At 51.4% G+C, this 16,234-nt stretch overlaps 1 protein-coding gene across 1 annotated transcript in view; it reads right to left on the bottom strand.

The window, feature by feature from the left end:
* GRIK3 (glutamate ionotropic receptor kainate type subunit 3) overlaps positions 1-16,234 on the bottom strand; it is a 238,670-nt gene that overhangs the window by 24,733 nt on the left and 197,703 nt on the right. The window contains exon 11 of the mRNA XM_025392326.1: positions 4,812-5,035. Coding sequence (XP_025248111.1) covers positions 4,812-5,035 — 224 coding nt within the window. The remainder of the gene's footprint in view (positions 1-4,811; positions 5,036-16,234) is intronic.

Genomic DNA, 16,234 nt, shown 5'->3' on the forward strand with positions numbered 1-16,234 from the left:
AAGCAGAAGACACATTTTATAAAATATTCAGACAGTATAGACGAATACAATCTGAAAGTGAATGTACTCCAGCATCCTATCCCCTGGAGAGAACAATGCGTTATATAATTTTTTAGATTTTTGTCTTTGAATATACAAATACATATATGACAGGGAAAAAATGATTACTTAAAGCCCCCTACTGCCTTCTAAGGAAGAGGAGTCCTGATTACTGAACTGAAGGGAGTTTTTGTTCACTGTGTGAGTTCCAGTTGAGGATATCTATGTTTAAAGAAGCTTGAGGCCGGGAGCGGTGGCTCAAGCCTGTAATCCCAGCACTTTGGGAGGCCGAGACAGGCGGATCACGAGGTCAGGAGATCGAGACCATCCTGGCTAACATGGTGAAACCCCGTCTCTACTAAAAAAACTAGCCGGGCGAGGTGGCAGGCACCTGTAGTCCCAGCTACTCGGGAGGCTGAGGCAGGAGAATGGCGTGAACCCGGGAGGCGGAGCTTGCAGTGAGCTGAGATGTGGCCACTGCACTCCGTCTCGAAAAAAAAAAAAAAAAAAAAAAAAAAAAGAAGCTTGAGAGGACCCTGGAAAAAGTCCTGGAAAAAGTCCCACACTGGTGGACATTGTCTCTAGGTTTGTGGGGGAGGTTTTAGGATGCTGAGAGGACACATTTGGAAGGGGAGACAAGTCCAGTGGAATTTTGTTTCATTTTTTAAAGTGCAATGCCCTTTAAGTGTGATGTTGTGACCTCTCTTTTCTGTCTCCCTTCTAAAAGCTGGAATATATAATACATTGATTACCAGTGGTTATGTGGAAAGAATTTTATTTTCATGAAGTGGGAAGATCCCTCAAATAGGAAATCCTGAAGAAAGGTTTCAAACCAAGACAGGGATCTTCAAAGGAAATGGCCACAAACTGGTTAGAGGCTCTAAAACCCACAGGGAAGAGATCTAGGATGGAGAAAGCAGAGATGAGAGGCTATTGTGAGAAGGGTTTTTGGAGAGAGCCTTTGGAGAGTTGGGTGTCCAGAGCTCCCGCTTCCTCTACCACATCGAGGGAGAGGGGCTTCCCAGGGGGTGAGGCAGCTCAGTGCCTGGTCCTGTAACTGAGCAGATGGACCTGGGAAGTGTGAAGGGCAGGGGTCGGGCTGATGGGTGCTCTGTCAGTGGAATCAGGCAAGTCCCTGCTGCACGACATTGGCCTGCAGGCCCAGACACCACCAGGCCTCAGGACGCTGGGTCCACAGTGCTTCCCCTGGACCAGATGGACCCATGCAGAAGATAGATCCAGCCCAGGCTGACTTTGACTCCCATCCTGGAAGGCAATGGGATTCCAACAGGGAGAGGCCATGGGGCACAGGCCGCTGGAGGACCAGGGGCTGAGTGGGTAGTGGCCCACGAAGGGAGGCCCTGCTGGAGGGGGCCGTGGGAAGAGCACCCACCTCTGAACACCCTGGAAGGTGGGAGGCAGACAAAATAAAGCCAATTTCTGATGAGATCTCCTGAGTCCTGCTCTTTACATGTACCAGGCACACATACACAAATATATGACATATATGATACTTTTAACAAAAAAATCCCCTATCATACCACTATACTGTCCGATAACTTTGTTTTTCATTTAATGTTACCAGCCTCTTTTCAGGTCAGTTCTTCCAGATCTACCTCATGCTCTGTAACCACTCTGCAGGTATTTCTAACCATGCCTTGACTGATGGGCACTTAAGCTGTCCTCTCTTTCCAACTGTGGTGCACTCTGCTGGAAAAGCATCCTTGGACACACCTCTGTGGGCCCTGATGCCCAAGGGTGGCCTTGTCTTCTGGGGCTTGGCTGCAAAGGCTTTCTAGATTTGGGAGAATGCTAATGTGTGGCTCAATGGTGATGTTTCAACAGGATGAAGTTCCAGGGGTGGAACTGCTTATCATAATAAAAATAACTGGTTCTAGAATGGGCTTCTTGGCTATCAAATGCTGTTACAGGCCGGGGTCCTCACCACCTCCTGAGAGGTGAAAGCCTGCAGGGTGCCCATTTTACAGATGCAGAGGCCACAAGGATCCTGCAGTCAGTGGGACACAGCGTCCAGGCTCTAACCCTCCTCGGCCACAGGAGAGAAGAGGAGTGGGATGGTCGCTGGACAAGGAGGGAAGGTGTCACCTGGAGTTAATGGTAGACCTTGGATTTGTAGCTTGTGGCTGCAAGGGCTTCTCCAGTCTTGAGAGTAAACAGGAGTTAGAAGTTGACCTGGAGACACTCTGTCTCCACAGGGAAGGTTACATTCCATCCCCAGCTGGAGTGTGGAGGTGTAGACAGGGCATCCACTGTGGCCAAAGCTCTTGCTTCCCTTGGATACTCAACCCAGATTTGGCAGCAATGTGGCTCCCAGGAGCTAGATGGGCTGCTCACCCTCAGCCCTGCCTTCTGGGTCAGGCACTTAGGATCATCCCCTGTCACGAGTGCCAACTGTCCTGCTCTCTGCAGTGAGAAGGCACACCCTGGGCTCCCTTCCTGTTTCCTCCTACCTCACCAGGCATGAAGTCGAATATCTTGGTGGCAGCGAAAGGCCTTGCGCAATGCCTGGTCCCCAGAGGCGGGCCAAACAGACCAGGCCAGGCCAGTGTGCAAGATGGACAGTCCCGTGCCAACCTGGAGTTGTCCCAGAGTGGACCTGGACACCTGCCCACCCTTCCCAGGCCCTATCTCTTAGAACTGTGGGCAGCTGTGTCCAGATCTCCTTCAGCCAGCATGGTCACCGGGAGTGAAGGGGAGATGGCCGCATTCACCCCACAGATATGTTGTGCTTGATCCTGCCAGTGTTATAAAAAATTCAACTAGTGGCCACACAGAAAAACCGAGAGACATCACATAAAAATCCAAATCTCTCTCTCAAAATCATGAGCTCTGCAATTTGGCCCTGCATCTCTGCCTGGTACAGCCTGTTGGAGCTGAGCAGCGGCTGCCCCCTTCAGCCGGGTGAGCTCTCCAGGGTGCCTTAGTCTCTACCACTCTCCACTGCCTATCACTATGCCTGCTTCACTCCCTTTGGCCCTGGCAGGTACTTGCGTTTGCCACCCTTGATATAAAGTTGGACCGGTCTGGGTTTGAAGCCCAACTCTGCCAAAGAAATGCCTTCTGATTCTGGGCAATTACTTAACCTCTCCAAGCCTCAGTTTCTGCTTCTATAAACTGGTGATAATTATACCCATCTCAAGAGGTGTGAGTGGTGTTGTGTGGGTGCTGGGCAAGGTGACAAGTGCACTCTGAAGCTCTTCCTAGCTCTGTGGCCAAAACTCTTGTCCCTCTCCTCTCTTCTCAGGGGTCTCCTATCATTCCAGCAGCTCTAGGAAACCCATCTCTTCTAGAAAGTCTCCCAGCCTAACCTTGGGAAGGAGGCTCCCACCTTCCTAGCCAGGAGGCAGGGTGAAAGCAGGCGTGCTGGTGAAGGGCCAGGAATGAGAGAGGGATGGGACACACATCAAAAGGGCAGAGCGGATGCTGGAAAAGCCCGAAGGGGTGGGAGGACCACTGGAGCTGCTAAAATCATGGTGTGAGCTCTGGAGAGTGGCTCCTGGCTTTCAAAGGCTTGTTAGACCATTAGAGACAAGAGGCACAAATGAAGGCCTCTCTGTGGCAGGCTTGGCTGCTGCTGTGCCCACCAGGCAGGGCGAGGCCAGCACGGCAGCTCCAGGCCTCCGGCAGCACAGGGTCTGGGGAGCGGGACATTGCATCACTCACAGCCTTCCCTTTAGTCTCTCGCAGTGTGGGAGGAGGGAGCGGAAGGGAGTGAAGTGGGGGGAGGGCGGCTTTTAAAGAAGGCTCTGGAGGAAAAAAAAGGCTGAAAACGCCAAGTCGTTGGATCTCAAATTGCCTCTCCAGAGAAGTCTCTCTTTGCACTTTGTTAGGATTTAGAGAAAAAAAAGGACCAGATCAGGGGCTGGGGCTGGAGACCGGAGAGAGAAGGCAGAGGGCTCCACTGGAAAGCCGTGGGGAGCAGGCCCCAGCAGCCACCAACCCGAGGCAGGGGCGGACCACTGGACGGAGATGTGGGTCATAGACAAAAGGCTTGGTGACCCCCACAGTCAAATGCTGCAAGTGTCACCTATTGCTTGTATGACCTTGGCAAGTGGTGAGACTTTCTGAGTCTCAGGTGTCTCCTCTTCAAGGGAGGCTGTAAAGTGCAGAGCACAGTGCTTGGCAAACACTGGGTGTTCACCAAACACTGGGCAAAACCTGTCCCCTAGTGACCTCCTCCTACCACCCACCAGCAAGGGTGCGCCGTGTCTACTTATGTGAACAACAAAATGTGCAAGCATGTTGCTAGCATGGAGCCCAGACAGGAATGTGTGTATGTGTGCCTCGTTTCTGCATCTGGGGATGGTGTGAGTTTATTGGGCACTGTTCCCCCTACTGTTGTGGCGTGGATAGACGCATCCTGTTTTCCAAGTTCTAAGCTACCCACGGGGCCACTCAATGTCCTGAGTCTGCTGCACCAGGTGCCTGGCTCACGTGGTGCAGCTTTGGGCAACCACTTGACCTCTTCAAGCCTGCTAATGGGACCTGAGGTGCAACTGCAGCATCTCAGGGTTATAGACACAGACCAGGGTGAGGATCAGGTGATTCAAGCCTGGGGGTGGGGAGGGACAAGGCATGGAAAGTTCCCTGAGGGATATAAAGGAATCTGAGCCATAGGGTGTAGAAGAGGAGTGGGCATAGCAGTGGCCTGAGCCTTGGGCCTTCTGTGCCAGGGGCTGAGGAGGTGAGGACCTGCCTGGCCCCTAAACCTTCAACCTTGGGCCCGACATCTGGCCAAGGAATTGCCTTACCTGGCGATGACGAAGAGGACACAGCTGACCCCCAGGTAGGCGAGGAGTACATACATCCAGATGTCTGGGGACAGGGGATTGAGGAAGGAGAAAACGCTGGGGTTGGTGCCATTGGGCTTTCGATACAGGATGCTCACACCGAGTGTCATGAAGGGCTTGGAGAAGTCGATGGCCTTCTCTCGAACATGAGTGATGGTCAGGGGGGCCACGGCCAGATCTGCCTTCTGAAACCAGACACACACAGAGAGAGAGACAGACTGAGCAAAGTCTCAGAATAGCGAGAGACAGAACACCCTTGCTGGAGGAGAGATGAGGGTGAAGTCAGTTGTCTCAGCCCCGGGTCACTAACCGCTCTTCTGTTTCCACATTTACTAACCCTCCTTGAGGGCCAGGTCAGGGTGCTGGGGAGACAGTGATGAATTTAACTTAACCTCTGCTCTCTAAGAGCTCATGGTCTTGAAGAAGAGAGTGGTGGAATAAACATGCAGAGAATGGAACTCTATTAAAGCTGTAACCCACGTGCTCCCTTCTCAAAATGGTGCTTTGTCAAATAAATACAGTTCAGTAACCCACAAACATTCAAAAATAGCTCATGCTTTTTATTTGTGTCTTTCAAAACCACAAAGAGGACATAGAACGCACCAGAATGCCTATTTAATTCTGCTTTCCTCTCCCATCTACTTCTCAACTGCTTCACCACATTCTGGATATTCTATATATCCTAAAAGCCCTCCAAACACAAGTTCGGCAAAGATAATACCCTCCTTGGGAGAAACTAGACAGGCAGGCTGGGTGCTGTGGCTCATACCTGTAATCCCAGCACTATGGGAGGCTGAGGCGGGAGGATCGTTTGAGCCCCGGGGTTTGAGAATAGCCTACATAACATAGTGAGACTCCATCTCTACAAAAAATTGAAAAGTTAGCTGGGTACAGTGGCACGTGCCTGTAGTCCCAGCTACTTGGGAGGCTGGGGTGGGAGGACTGCTTGAGGCTGGGAGGTAGAGGCTGCAGTGAGCCGTGATCGTGCCACAGTACTCCAGCCTGGGCAACAGAGTGAGAGCTTGTTTCGAAAAATAAAAAAAAAAAAAAAAAAGGAAACAAAAGAAGCAAATCCAGGGCCCTTATTAATAGGAGGTGGTGTGGAGCGGGAAAGAAGGGGGTGGGGTAATACTAGGAATGCTACGTTAATAAATTTTAGCCCATCACAATTTTAATAAGGGGAAGAATTCAAGTTCGATTCTTTGGTCTGAGCTTTTCCTGATTAGAAATCTAGATTCCTTCATTCCCATCCCCTCTTTCCAAGACCCCATTGGCATCCTCCCCCACGAGGCCCCAATTAAACCACTTCCTGCTTACCACAGCCCCTCCTTCAGCCCCATGCTCTGCACATCCCACACTGTTTAGGATGTCCTCTTCCTGTAGTTTCATTCCCACCACTGTCTGCCTTCCTCTGCACATCCTGCCTCTTCCAGAAACCCTCCCTTGCAGCCTCCATCTCAACTTCCATGAAGCCAGCTCTGCTCTGCTTGAATGGTGGTCTGTGCCCCGTGTGATCTTGTGTCTGACCTGCTTACGTGCCTGTGAGTTCCCGAGTTCGGCTGGAGCTGGGGCGGAGTCTCTGCTTCTTTTCTCCATCCCCAAGCCCTATCTCAGCCTCTGGAATATTTGTTAATTAATAACCTTCCCCTCTGAGAGGCTGCTCCTGGGGCTTCTGTGGATATTTACATTTCAGAATGTGAACTAAGTTATCACTTCCCTTCCTCACATAGGACAGGACAGAAAGGGAGGCTGGGGTCTAACAACCAGCATTAAAGACCTTCTCGGCAAGGGGGTAACCTCCCTCTGAAACCCCTTTCCAAGGCAATACCTCTAGGTGGCCATCCACTGACTTGGTCCAACTCCATTCAACCACTCATTGTGTCATGAAATCCAACAGACACCAGGGATACAGAGCTGACCCAAAGACATGACTTCTGCCCTCATGGAGCTTACAGTCTAGTAGGGGAGATGGTCGTTAATCAAACTGTTTAATAAAGGGTATCTGCTAACAGTAGCTCTGACTTCACTCATCTTAGAACAGGCACTAGCAATCCATTCAAAATCAGATGTCAAGGAGAGCAGGGCTAGTATGGGTGGAATCGCAGCTTCTGGACAGCTCTGCAGGTGCTCCCTGCTGGGAGCAGCTGGGAAATACAACTTTGACACTGCCCACCCAATGTTTCCCCTTCTAAAGGCAGCCCCTACACCCCATCATTGACACTTGGAGTCCAAGGATTTGATGACCTTCAGAACCTGGGAAAGATGGGGGAGGCGCAGCCTATTATAAAGGCTCTTTCTTTTGTAAATGTCTGAATGTGTGAGTTGGGATTTGCCTGGCTGAAGGCAGAAGAAGAATGAACGGGGTAAGCTGCTGCCACCCCAGCTCCCGGAGTCCTCTCAGTTCAGGGTGTGTACAAAAGAAAGCAGAAAAAAAAAGAACTATTAGGGAGGGCATAGAGTGGTGAGCAAGAGACTGAGTCCCTGGTGTCATGGAGCTTCCAGTTGAGTGAGCTCTTGCTGGGGCTATAGACAGGATCCCTTGGTGGGGTGGGAGCCTGAGTGAGATACCCTGAAAGGTTCTTTTCAGTCCTAAAGATCTAGGATTCTCTGTAATGTTGACATGACAGAGATATAGAGGGCCCTTTGATTTCAGAACTTGGCGTCCCCAAATCCTGTCCCTTCAAAGTCCAGTCATGTGCTGCCTAACTGTCTTGGTCAACAGTGGACTGCATATACAATAGTGGTCCCATAAGATGATAATACTATTTTTGCTGCACCTTTTCTATGTTTAGATAAGTTTCCATACACAAATGCCTACAGTATTCAGTAGAGTAGCATGCTGTACAGGTGTGTACCTAGGAGCAATAGGCCATACCATATAGCTGAGGTGTATAGTAGGCGCTACCATCTAGGTGTGTGGAAGTATAGCCTATGATGTTCCAACTACGATGAAAATGCCTAATGACATTTCTTAGAATGTATTCCCGTTGTTAAGTGATGCTTGACTGTATATTGCTTTGGAAGGTTTTGTTCTCACTCCAAATTCACTATCATTGCTCAAAATGCCTTTGGAACTCGTCTCTGGAAATGGAGTGGATTCTTGGGAAGAACCTCAAAGTCAATGGTGGTGATGAATCTTCCTTTGACTTTTGATGGCAAGTTGGATAAGAGAGTTATGGCTGGGGGACTGAGGTGTGTGTAGCCAATGATTATTCCAAAGGCTGGTGAGAAAGCTAATCACATGGCCACAGGTGATTGGCCTTCTGGCCAGCCCTTCCCCCAGATTCTCAGAGCCTTTGAAACCTCCCTGCCATTCTTCCTGCTCTTTGGTTTTAATGGGGTCAGGAGACCAAGGCATCCACAGCATTCTGTACCTACGGTGGCAAGACAACTGGCCAATATAACCTTCACTGGGAGTTTGGATCTGTGTTTTCTCTTGGGCTTCAGGAAGGCTGGAGTTCTCCACTTCGTTTCTGGTTAAGGCAGAAAATACTACATTTCACCGTTGGTTACGATTTCCCTGAAAAAGGCATTATTTTGTCCAACTTCCCTTGAAAGATGGGAACAGATGTCAAGCCTTTGCTGTTTCAGTTCATTACTCAGAATGAAAGGCCCAATCTTGGCAGGCTCTTCCCACTTGTGCAAGTTTTCTTTGAGGATGATTCATAAAATCATAGGCTGTCAGAGGTGGATGAGAGAACTTCAAGTCTATTCGAGGAATACATCTATTCCAACCCCACATTTTTTTTTAACAGAAGGAAACTGAGGCTTGAAGAGAAGCTCCTTGGTCTTTGCTATAATATTTACAGCAATCATGTCCTTGAACGACATCAAACCCCTGACTTGTACAACACTTTCATTGGTCTAATGGGTGTTTTGTTAGCTCTCCTGCCTCACCAAGGACCTTTCTGTATTATTTCTAAACCTCTGGAGCAGGCAGGATGGTCTTCCCAGGACACTACTTCATCCCCATAAGCAGCTTTCCAGTTACCAAGAATCTGTTGGGGCCCTCCTGGCTCCTCCTCCTCCCAGTCTCCTCTATCCTTGCATGAGGTCACCTGGCTCCACCCGCTCTATCACACCCTTGAAGGTAAGAACAATTCAACCTGCTATAGCTCCATCTTTTGGTCCTCAGTCTCCAGATACCCTGGCTGCTGGTTGAAACCTGCCTTGTACTCCAGACTAAAACCTGGACATCTTCCTACCAGGAATGGGGTTGGGACTGTGGTCCCAGCTCTAACAACTTGTCACTGATCAGCCTTCTCTTAGGACAGGGGTCCTCCCAAGGGTCTGAGATCTGGCCTCTGACTCCCAGCTTGCTGCCTGTGTCTGGTGTCCCTGCTGCAAGCTGCCTGATTGGATTCCCAAGTATAGTGCTTACCAGATTCCTCATCTCCGTGTTCCGCCTCTTACTTGGGATCCCCATTGAACATGCCAAGCATGACTCAGTGTACTGCATATGCTGCCTATGCCTATGCCATCTTCCCAGTATCCCTGCCAGGTGGTCAACATCCTCGCCATATTCCAGATGGGGACAGGGTGGCTTAATCAGGCTAGGAGGCTCGTTTAAACTGGTAAGTGGCTGAGCCAGTACTTGGACCCAGTTCATTGTGATCTAAAAGCCCAACATTTTACCACTCTACCATGCAAGCCACACGTAGTGGATTGAATTACGTCCCCCCACATTATGTTCAAATACTAACCCCTGATACCAGTGAGTGTGATCTTATTTGGAAATAAGGTTTTTGCAGATGAAATCAAGTTAAAATTAAGTTATACTGAATGAAGGTGGGCCCCAAATCCAATGACTGGTGCCCGTATAAGAAGAGAAAAAGAGGAGGCCGGGTGCAGTGCCTCACGCCTGTAATCCTAGCACTTTGGGAGGCCGAGGTGGGTGGATCACTTGAGGTCAGGAGTTCGAGACCAGCCTGGCCCACATGGCAAAACCCTGTCTCTACTAAAAATATAAAAATTAGCTGGGCGTGGTGGCATGCACGTGTAATCCCAGCTACTTGGGAGGCTGAGGCAGGGAAAAAATTGCTTGAACTGGGAGGCGAGGGTTGCAGTGAGAAGAGATCACACCACTGCACTCCAGCCTGGGCGACAGAGCAAGATTCCGTCTCAAAAAAAAAAAAAAAAAAAAAAAAAAAAGAAAAAGAAGAGGAAAAGAGGATGCACAGATACACATGGAGAAGGCCATGTGATGCTGGAGGCAGAGACTGGAATAGCAGATACAAGCCAAAAGCACCAGGGACTGCCAGCCACACCAGAAGACCGGAGGGAAGCATGGAACAGGTTCTCCTTCAGAGCCTCCGAAAGGAAACAGCCCTGCTATCACCTTCATTTCTCATTTCTGACCTCCAGCACTGGTGGTTCATGGCCATTTGATGTGGCAGCTCTAGGGAACTAACATACCTGCCACTTAGACCCTGTGCAGCATGCATGGGGCTCCTTCCACAGCCTGCTGCTGTCCCCACCCTAGCACCTGTCCCACTCTGAAGGGCAAGCTTCATGGCTGGACTCACCCTGCCTTGTCCTGAGCCCAGTGTTGCATTCCCAGAGACCTGAACTTGACTCTGGCTCCTGACCATGGGGCTTCCCAGCATGCACTTCACATTGCCTGGCTTGGGAGCCTTGCAGCTGCAGAAAGCTGCTGGTATACCCTTGCCACCTCCAGGTCCCTCTGCTGCTTCCACAGCTGCCTAAGTAAACCAGCCTCACTCCTGCCATGCATACGGGACTCTTCCCCAGGGACTCTGCTGGCATCCCGCCCACCTCTCTGGTATGTGGCATCATGGAATTCACCTTCTGCTCTTTTCCCAAAGTGGTGTTTCTCCAACTAGAATCTGTCCCTATCCATGGTACTAATTAAAGTAGGTCAGGACTTCCTAATGCCCTTAGGATAAAAAAATTCTTACTAGGGTTGCTTACAGCCATGCATGATCTAGTCCAGTGCTGTCCAACAGAGCTTCCTGCAACGATGAAAAGGTTCTCTATCTGCACTACCCAATATGGCAACTGTGGGCCACACGTGGCTGTCAAGCATTTGAAATGTGGCTGGTAAGACTAAGGAACTGAATTTATACTTTAATTGAATTTTAATTAATTAAAGCTTAAAATTAAATAACCCCCCGTGGCTGGTGGCTGCTGCATTGAAAGGCTCTCCCACATTTCTCACATTGTCCTCCCCTCCTGTCTTCCTCCCAGCCTTCCTGCAGCCCCTCTGATCCATGTTCTCTCTCTTACCTCCGGATGCTGCACATGCACTGTTCTCCACCCGGAACCTCTTCCTCCCCAAACTCTTTGTCTAGTGAATGCTGACTTCTGCTTCAGATCTCAGCCCAATCATCGCTTCCACAGACACAAGCCTCAGAGGAAATCAGGACTCCCTGGTGACTGCTGTCATCACACCAGGCACTTGTCGCTCCCAGCACTGATCACAGTTGTGATTTTAGAGGCATTGGCTGATTCTCTGGGTGTTTCCAACCCCCCCGACCATGAGCTCAGGAGAGTGAGGCCAGAGCCTGTCACCTTTTCACCGTTGTGTGCCCCATGGCTGGCACAGTGTCTGGCACATAATAGGCCTTTCGTAGAGACTCTGTGAATGAATGAGTAGGATGTTGCTGGTTTAGACGAAGCACCCAGCGAGCGTGTCCTCTGAGTCAGCTCGCAGAGCACATGGCCATTTACAAGAGGATAAAGCAAGTCACAGATGGTGTCTGTGGCTGAGCCACAGCCTTCAAGCTTAAGAACACACTGTGTCCCTGAAGGGCCCTGGACATGAACCTGACAAACCAACACCCTGAACAGTCCACACATTCGAACAGAGGGGAAACAGGTGCTAGCTCATTCATAAGTGTCAACCGATGGGTCAACTACTAGTACCTGTGATTCATTCACTGGTTTCCTGAGCTGGCAGCAGCCTCACTGCTTAACAGTGAGGAAAGATGTGTGTACCCTTCCTGGGCCTGAGAGGATATAGCCCAGTTCCTGAGACCCAGCAAGCTCCATCCCTGTGCCTCTGTCCTTCGGGAAGGATGGGTAGGTCTTACCTGCTTCATAGACCCCATAGGGGTCCCCAGGTTGGATGCACCATAGGCTCCATGTCCCATCACTGCAAGTTCTCTCCCCGCACCTCATTCCCTGACAGTCGTATTAGCCCAGACAGGGCAGGGCCTGCCCTAGCACAGCCCAAGGGAGCTGAAGGCACTGAGCCCCCCTGCCCCCAGGCTAGGTCCTGGTTACACACTCCTGTAGTCCCCGCACTGTTCCTCTGTGCCTTTATCACTATGGACTTCTTATTTGTAAGCCACTGTGGGATGCCCAGCTCCTCTGCCAGGATATACAGTCCAGGAGCGTGGGGAATGAGCTTATTTCACTCACTGATGTGTCTCTAAGGATTAACACAAAGCCTGGCACAAAGTAGGGGCTCAATCAAATTTTGCTGAAAGAATGAGCATCAAAATACCCCCAAGGGCTCTGCTTACCCCAGCCTAATGGGCTAAGCTCTGGCCTCAGGTCCCCTGCACTAACTCCCGCCGGTTCACCTGATCCTGTCCCCTGCCCGCCTCTCTCCAGAGTTTAGAGCCTGCTGCTTGTGCCCTGGCCCCTGATGAATCCACCTGAACGTTGCTACCCCTCTTCCTTCTGACCTGTCAGTGGACCCTAGCACTGACAGCCCTCACCTGCCCTCATTCCCACCTCAGAGAGGTCTTGGTGAATCCTCAGCTCCACAGAGCTCCCCAGTCACTGCCCTGGGCAACCTGGCTGGCCTGGGAGGGTCCAGCTTTGGAGCCCATCTCTTTCCCCTGCCCCCAGGTGAGCTCCCAGCATGTCCAGCTCTAAAGAGCCCTGCTCTAGCCAGGGGCAGTGGGATTGGGTGGAGCCTTCCCTGGCACTGCAGACAGGAGTTGGGGCCAACACATGAAGACCAGAACCAAGGTCTAGTTCCTAGTTGAGAGGAAGACGGGACACAGTGGGGGCCATGGTAGTGTGTCTTTGATAACAGATCTTCCCATCACACCTGCCAACCCACCTGGAGGCTGGGAAACCAGAGTTCACAGTGCCATGGCCATAACTGGGGTTGGGGGACAACTTCCCAAATCCATGTCCTTCTTTACCCAAACCTCATCACCAGCTTCTGCTGCATAACCAGATGCCCTTCCTGGATTCCTCTGACTGCTGCTCTTGAAGGGGACAGGGCATGGCTAGCTCCTACCTCTCAAGTCTCCAAGATCTTCCCCCAAAGTTTCCTGGGCTGGGTCACAGTGACTCCTCACTGCTGTCTGATCTACAGGACCTGTCAGCCCACGCCCCAGTCTGGGAGCCAGGGAAGCTCTTCCACCCAGCCACATTCCTTGCCCAGAACACTCGCCCTTATTGAATATTTATATCTGTTCATATGTTCACAGATAATTGCCCATTTCTTCCACTAGAGTGTAGGATCTTGAGGATCAGGGAAGGGATCCTGCCTATTTTGTTCACCCCTGTATCCACGGCTGCTATCATGGGGCCTGACTCGATAGATTTATTGAAGAAATGAATAAATCAGTCACTGGGAGCACTGGAGGTTTAAAAGAGAGCCCCCCAACAGGCGCTATCTCAGGAGTGCCACCCTCCTGAGTTGGCAGGGCAGGGAAAGGGGAGTAGGGGAAGGGGGATAACAAGTCAGAGAGAATATCTGTGGATGACCTGCCAGCTAGCTGTCAAACTCAACAATTAGCACGGTGGCCATCGATAATGTTGGAAAACAGCACCCTGAAAAGCCCACATATATCTAAATAGATGGGGAACAGGTGCTAGAAAATTCATGTCAACCAGTGAGTCATGTCCCTGTGGTTGGCACACAGGCCTCCTGAGCTGACGGATGTCTGACAGTGAGAAAGGGCGGGTGTGCCTCTCCCAAGCCTGGGAGAACTGCCTGGTTCCTGAGTCCCCATGGGGACCAGCCTGTGCCTGTCTCTTAGGAAGGCTCCATGGGATTTCCCTGCTTCAGAGCACACTCCAAAGAATGCACCACAATCTCTATCACCATCTCTAAAAGAATCCCCTCCCCACTCCCTACATGTCCACAAGGGTGCTGTCTGTCCAGGGCCAACCCCAGCACAGTCCTGCCAGTGCTCCAGGACTCCATGCACTCAGCTACAGCCCCAGCCAGGCCCTGACCAGGTGGAGACTTCAGCAGCCTCCGCCATCCACCCAGGCATGTGTCTTAGACCTGCCTGGGACATCTCTTCCTCATTCTTCGGGTCGCAGCCTAAGAGTCACTTCCTCAGGGAAGCCTGAGGCCTCTTCTTCGGGGTTATACTCCCAAAGCCCTCTATCTTCCCTCTATCTTTGCAGCACTGGTCAAAATCTTAATGAAATCTCACTTGTCTGATTCACTGTTTGTCCCTGGAGGGTAAGGACCATGTCTGCCTGGGTCACCCCTACTCCCTAGTCCCCAGGTCTGGCACATTATCAGTCGGGGCTGGGCTCAGACCCCTCTCACGCAGACTTTCAGATCCTCTGGCTCCGGCCAACCTCACGCAGGTCCAATCTGACAGCATCTCAACGCCTGCCCAACTGGCCACCTCTGGCCTCCAGCCCTGCGGCTTCTCATAGATGCTGCTGCAAGATCCCGATTGGCTCCCATGCCCACCATGCCGAACCCAGAATGCATGGGAGTCAGGAGCCAGTGGATAAACCTGTTTTCCCTTTCTCTGCTTACCCCAAGAGATGGTCCTGAGACACACTTCGCAAGGCATTTCCAGGGGCCAGACTCATAGACTGAGAAATTAGTCGCCCTCTATGGCAACCAGCTCAATAACACATCCTTGTGTTGCTTTCTTCCTTCCTGCTCCACATCCCTTGCCCTGCCCCTCATTCTCCCCCTGGCATCACAACCCCTAATTGAGTAATGGCATAATTCCCTGCCTCAGGCTCTGCTCTGCAGGCTCCCAGGCTGAGACATTGCTCAATAAAGTTTCATGGAATTGATGAAAGAACGAATGATCCTCAGCAGAGGAGTTTGCATGTTTCAGCTGCTCCTTCTGACCTCAGTTTCCCCCAATACTCCCTTCATCCCTGAAGCCCTCTTGCTCTCCTACACCTGTTTGTCTGGACCTGGACCCCCTGCCAGGCTCTTTCCAGGCCTTTCCCCAGGCTGGTCTCTGCTCACTGAATTCTGGAGCTGACAGTTCTGTGGTGACTCTCCATGGGGCCCCAAGTCCCTCCTGCACCCCTCACCTGTTTCCCTGGTTTCCCCAGACAGACCCTGGAGACATCCCGAGCTCCCCCAGGGCTCCACAGTCATTGCTCTGGGCAACCTGGCTGCTCCAACAAGAGTCCAGCTTTGCAGTTTCCCCTGCCCTCTACTGCCCTGTCTCCTCCAGGATTCTGACGTGCCCTAGGGGAGCTCCCAGCAAGCTTTGCTTGCAAGTGTGCTGGCCCAGCCCAAAGAAGGTAGCTTGGGCAGAGCATTTCCTGGCCACACAAACAAGGGTGTGAGGCTCCTCCTGACACCCATACATGCGGGCCAGAACCCAGATCTGCTTCCAGTTGGAAGATGGTGGGCACAGTGGGCAATGGGGTCATGGCCTTGACATGAGACCCTCCTCTCACACATCACGGCTGGGAAGCTAGCTAGTCATGACCCCACAACCACCATGCCTCTGGGCAAAGCATGCAAGCCCATGTGTTCACCCACATATCCCTCATTCAGTGAGGATGCTCTGTGTATGTCCAGCCCATGCCAGGTGTTGGGGCAGCAGCCAAGTTTGGCCCATCAGGTGCTCCCCATCGGTAAGAAGAGTCACACAGGGAAATGGGCACTTCTAGCTGTGCCAATCTCCCTGGTCTGCACTCAGTGTTACTGGGAAGCAGAGGGAATGTGTGGGTGGTGCAACTTCTCCATAGGAAAGTGTACAATATGTTAAGGCTACCCGTGATGACTCCTTGTCTCCATTGTGTTCCATGCTTCATCTTGGTCCAGCCCCATCTATGAGGCAGGGAAAACTTCTTATCTGGCCATCCATACTGCAGTGAGATGTAACAACTTAGAGAGAAAAGAATGAATTTTCCGAGGCCTGCAGAGCTTTTAGGCATCCCTATTAGCCTTCCTCCTGCTCTGATGCAGGGGGCTGGGAGAGCAGCCAGGACAGAATCCTGGGTCTCCGAGGGTGAAATTTGAGAACAGGAGCACTCAAGGACCCTGCTGGGGCTGACCTTGTACCCCCAGGAGGTAACGCTTGTGCCAACTCGTGGATGCTCATTCCTCATCTCCCTTGACCTTGCGGCCAGTGACCCTACCCCCTTTCTAGTAGCCTCTCCTCCTTGGGCCTCCTTCACCTCACGCTCTCCTGATTCTCCTCCTTCCCCTCCAGCCTTGCCAGCCTAGGCATCTT

This window comes from Theropithecus gelada, chromosome 1 (assembly GCF_003255815.1).
Source record: "Theropithecus gelada isolate Dixy chromosome 1, Tgel_1.0, whole genome shotgun sequence".
Classification (NCBI taxonomy): Eukaryota; Metazoa; Chordata; class Mammalia; order Primates; family Cercopithecidae; genus Theropithecus; species Theropithecus gelada.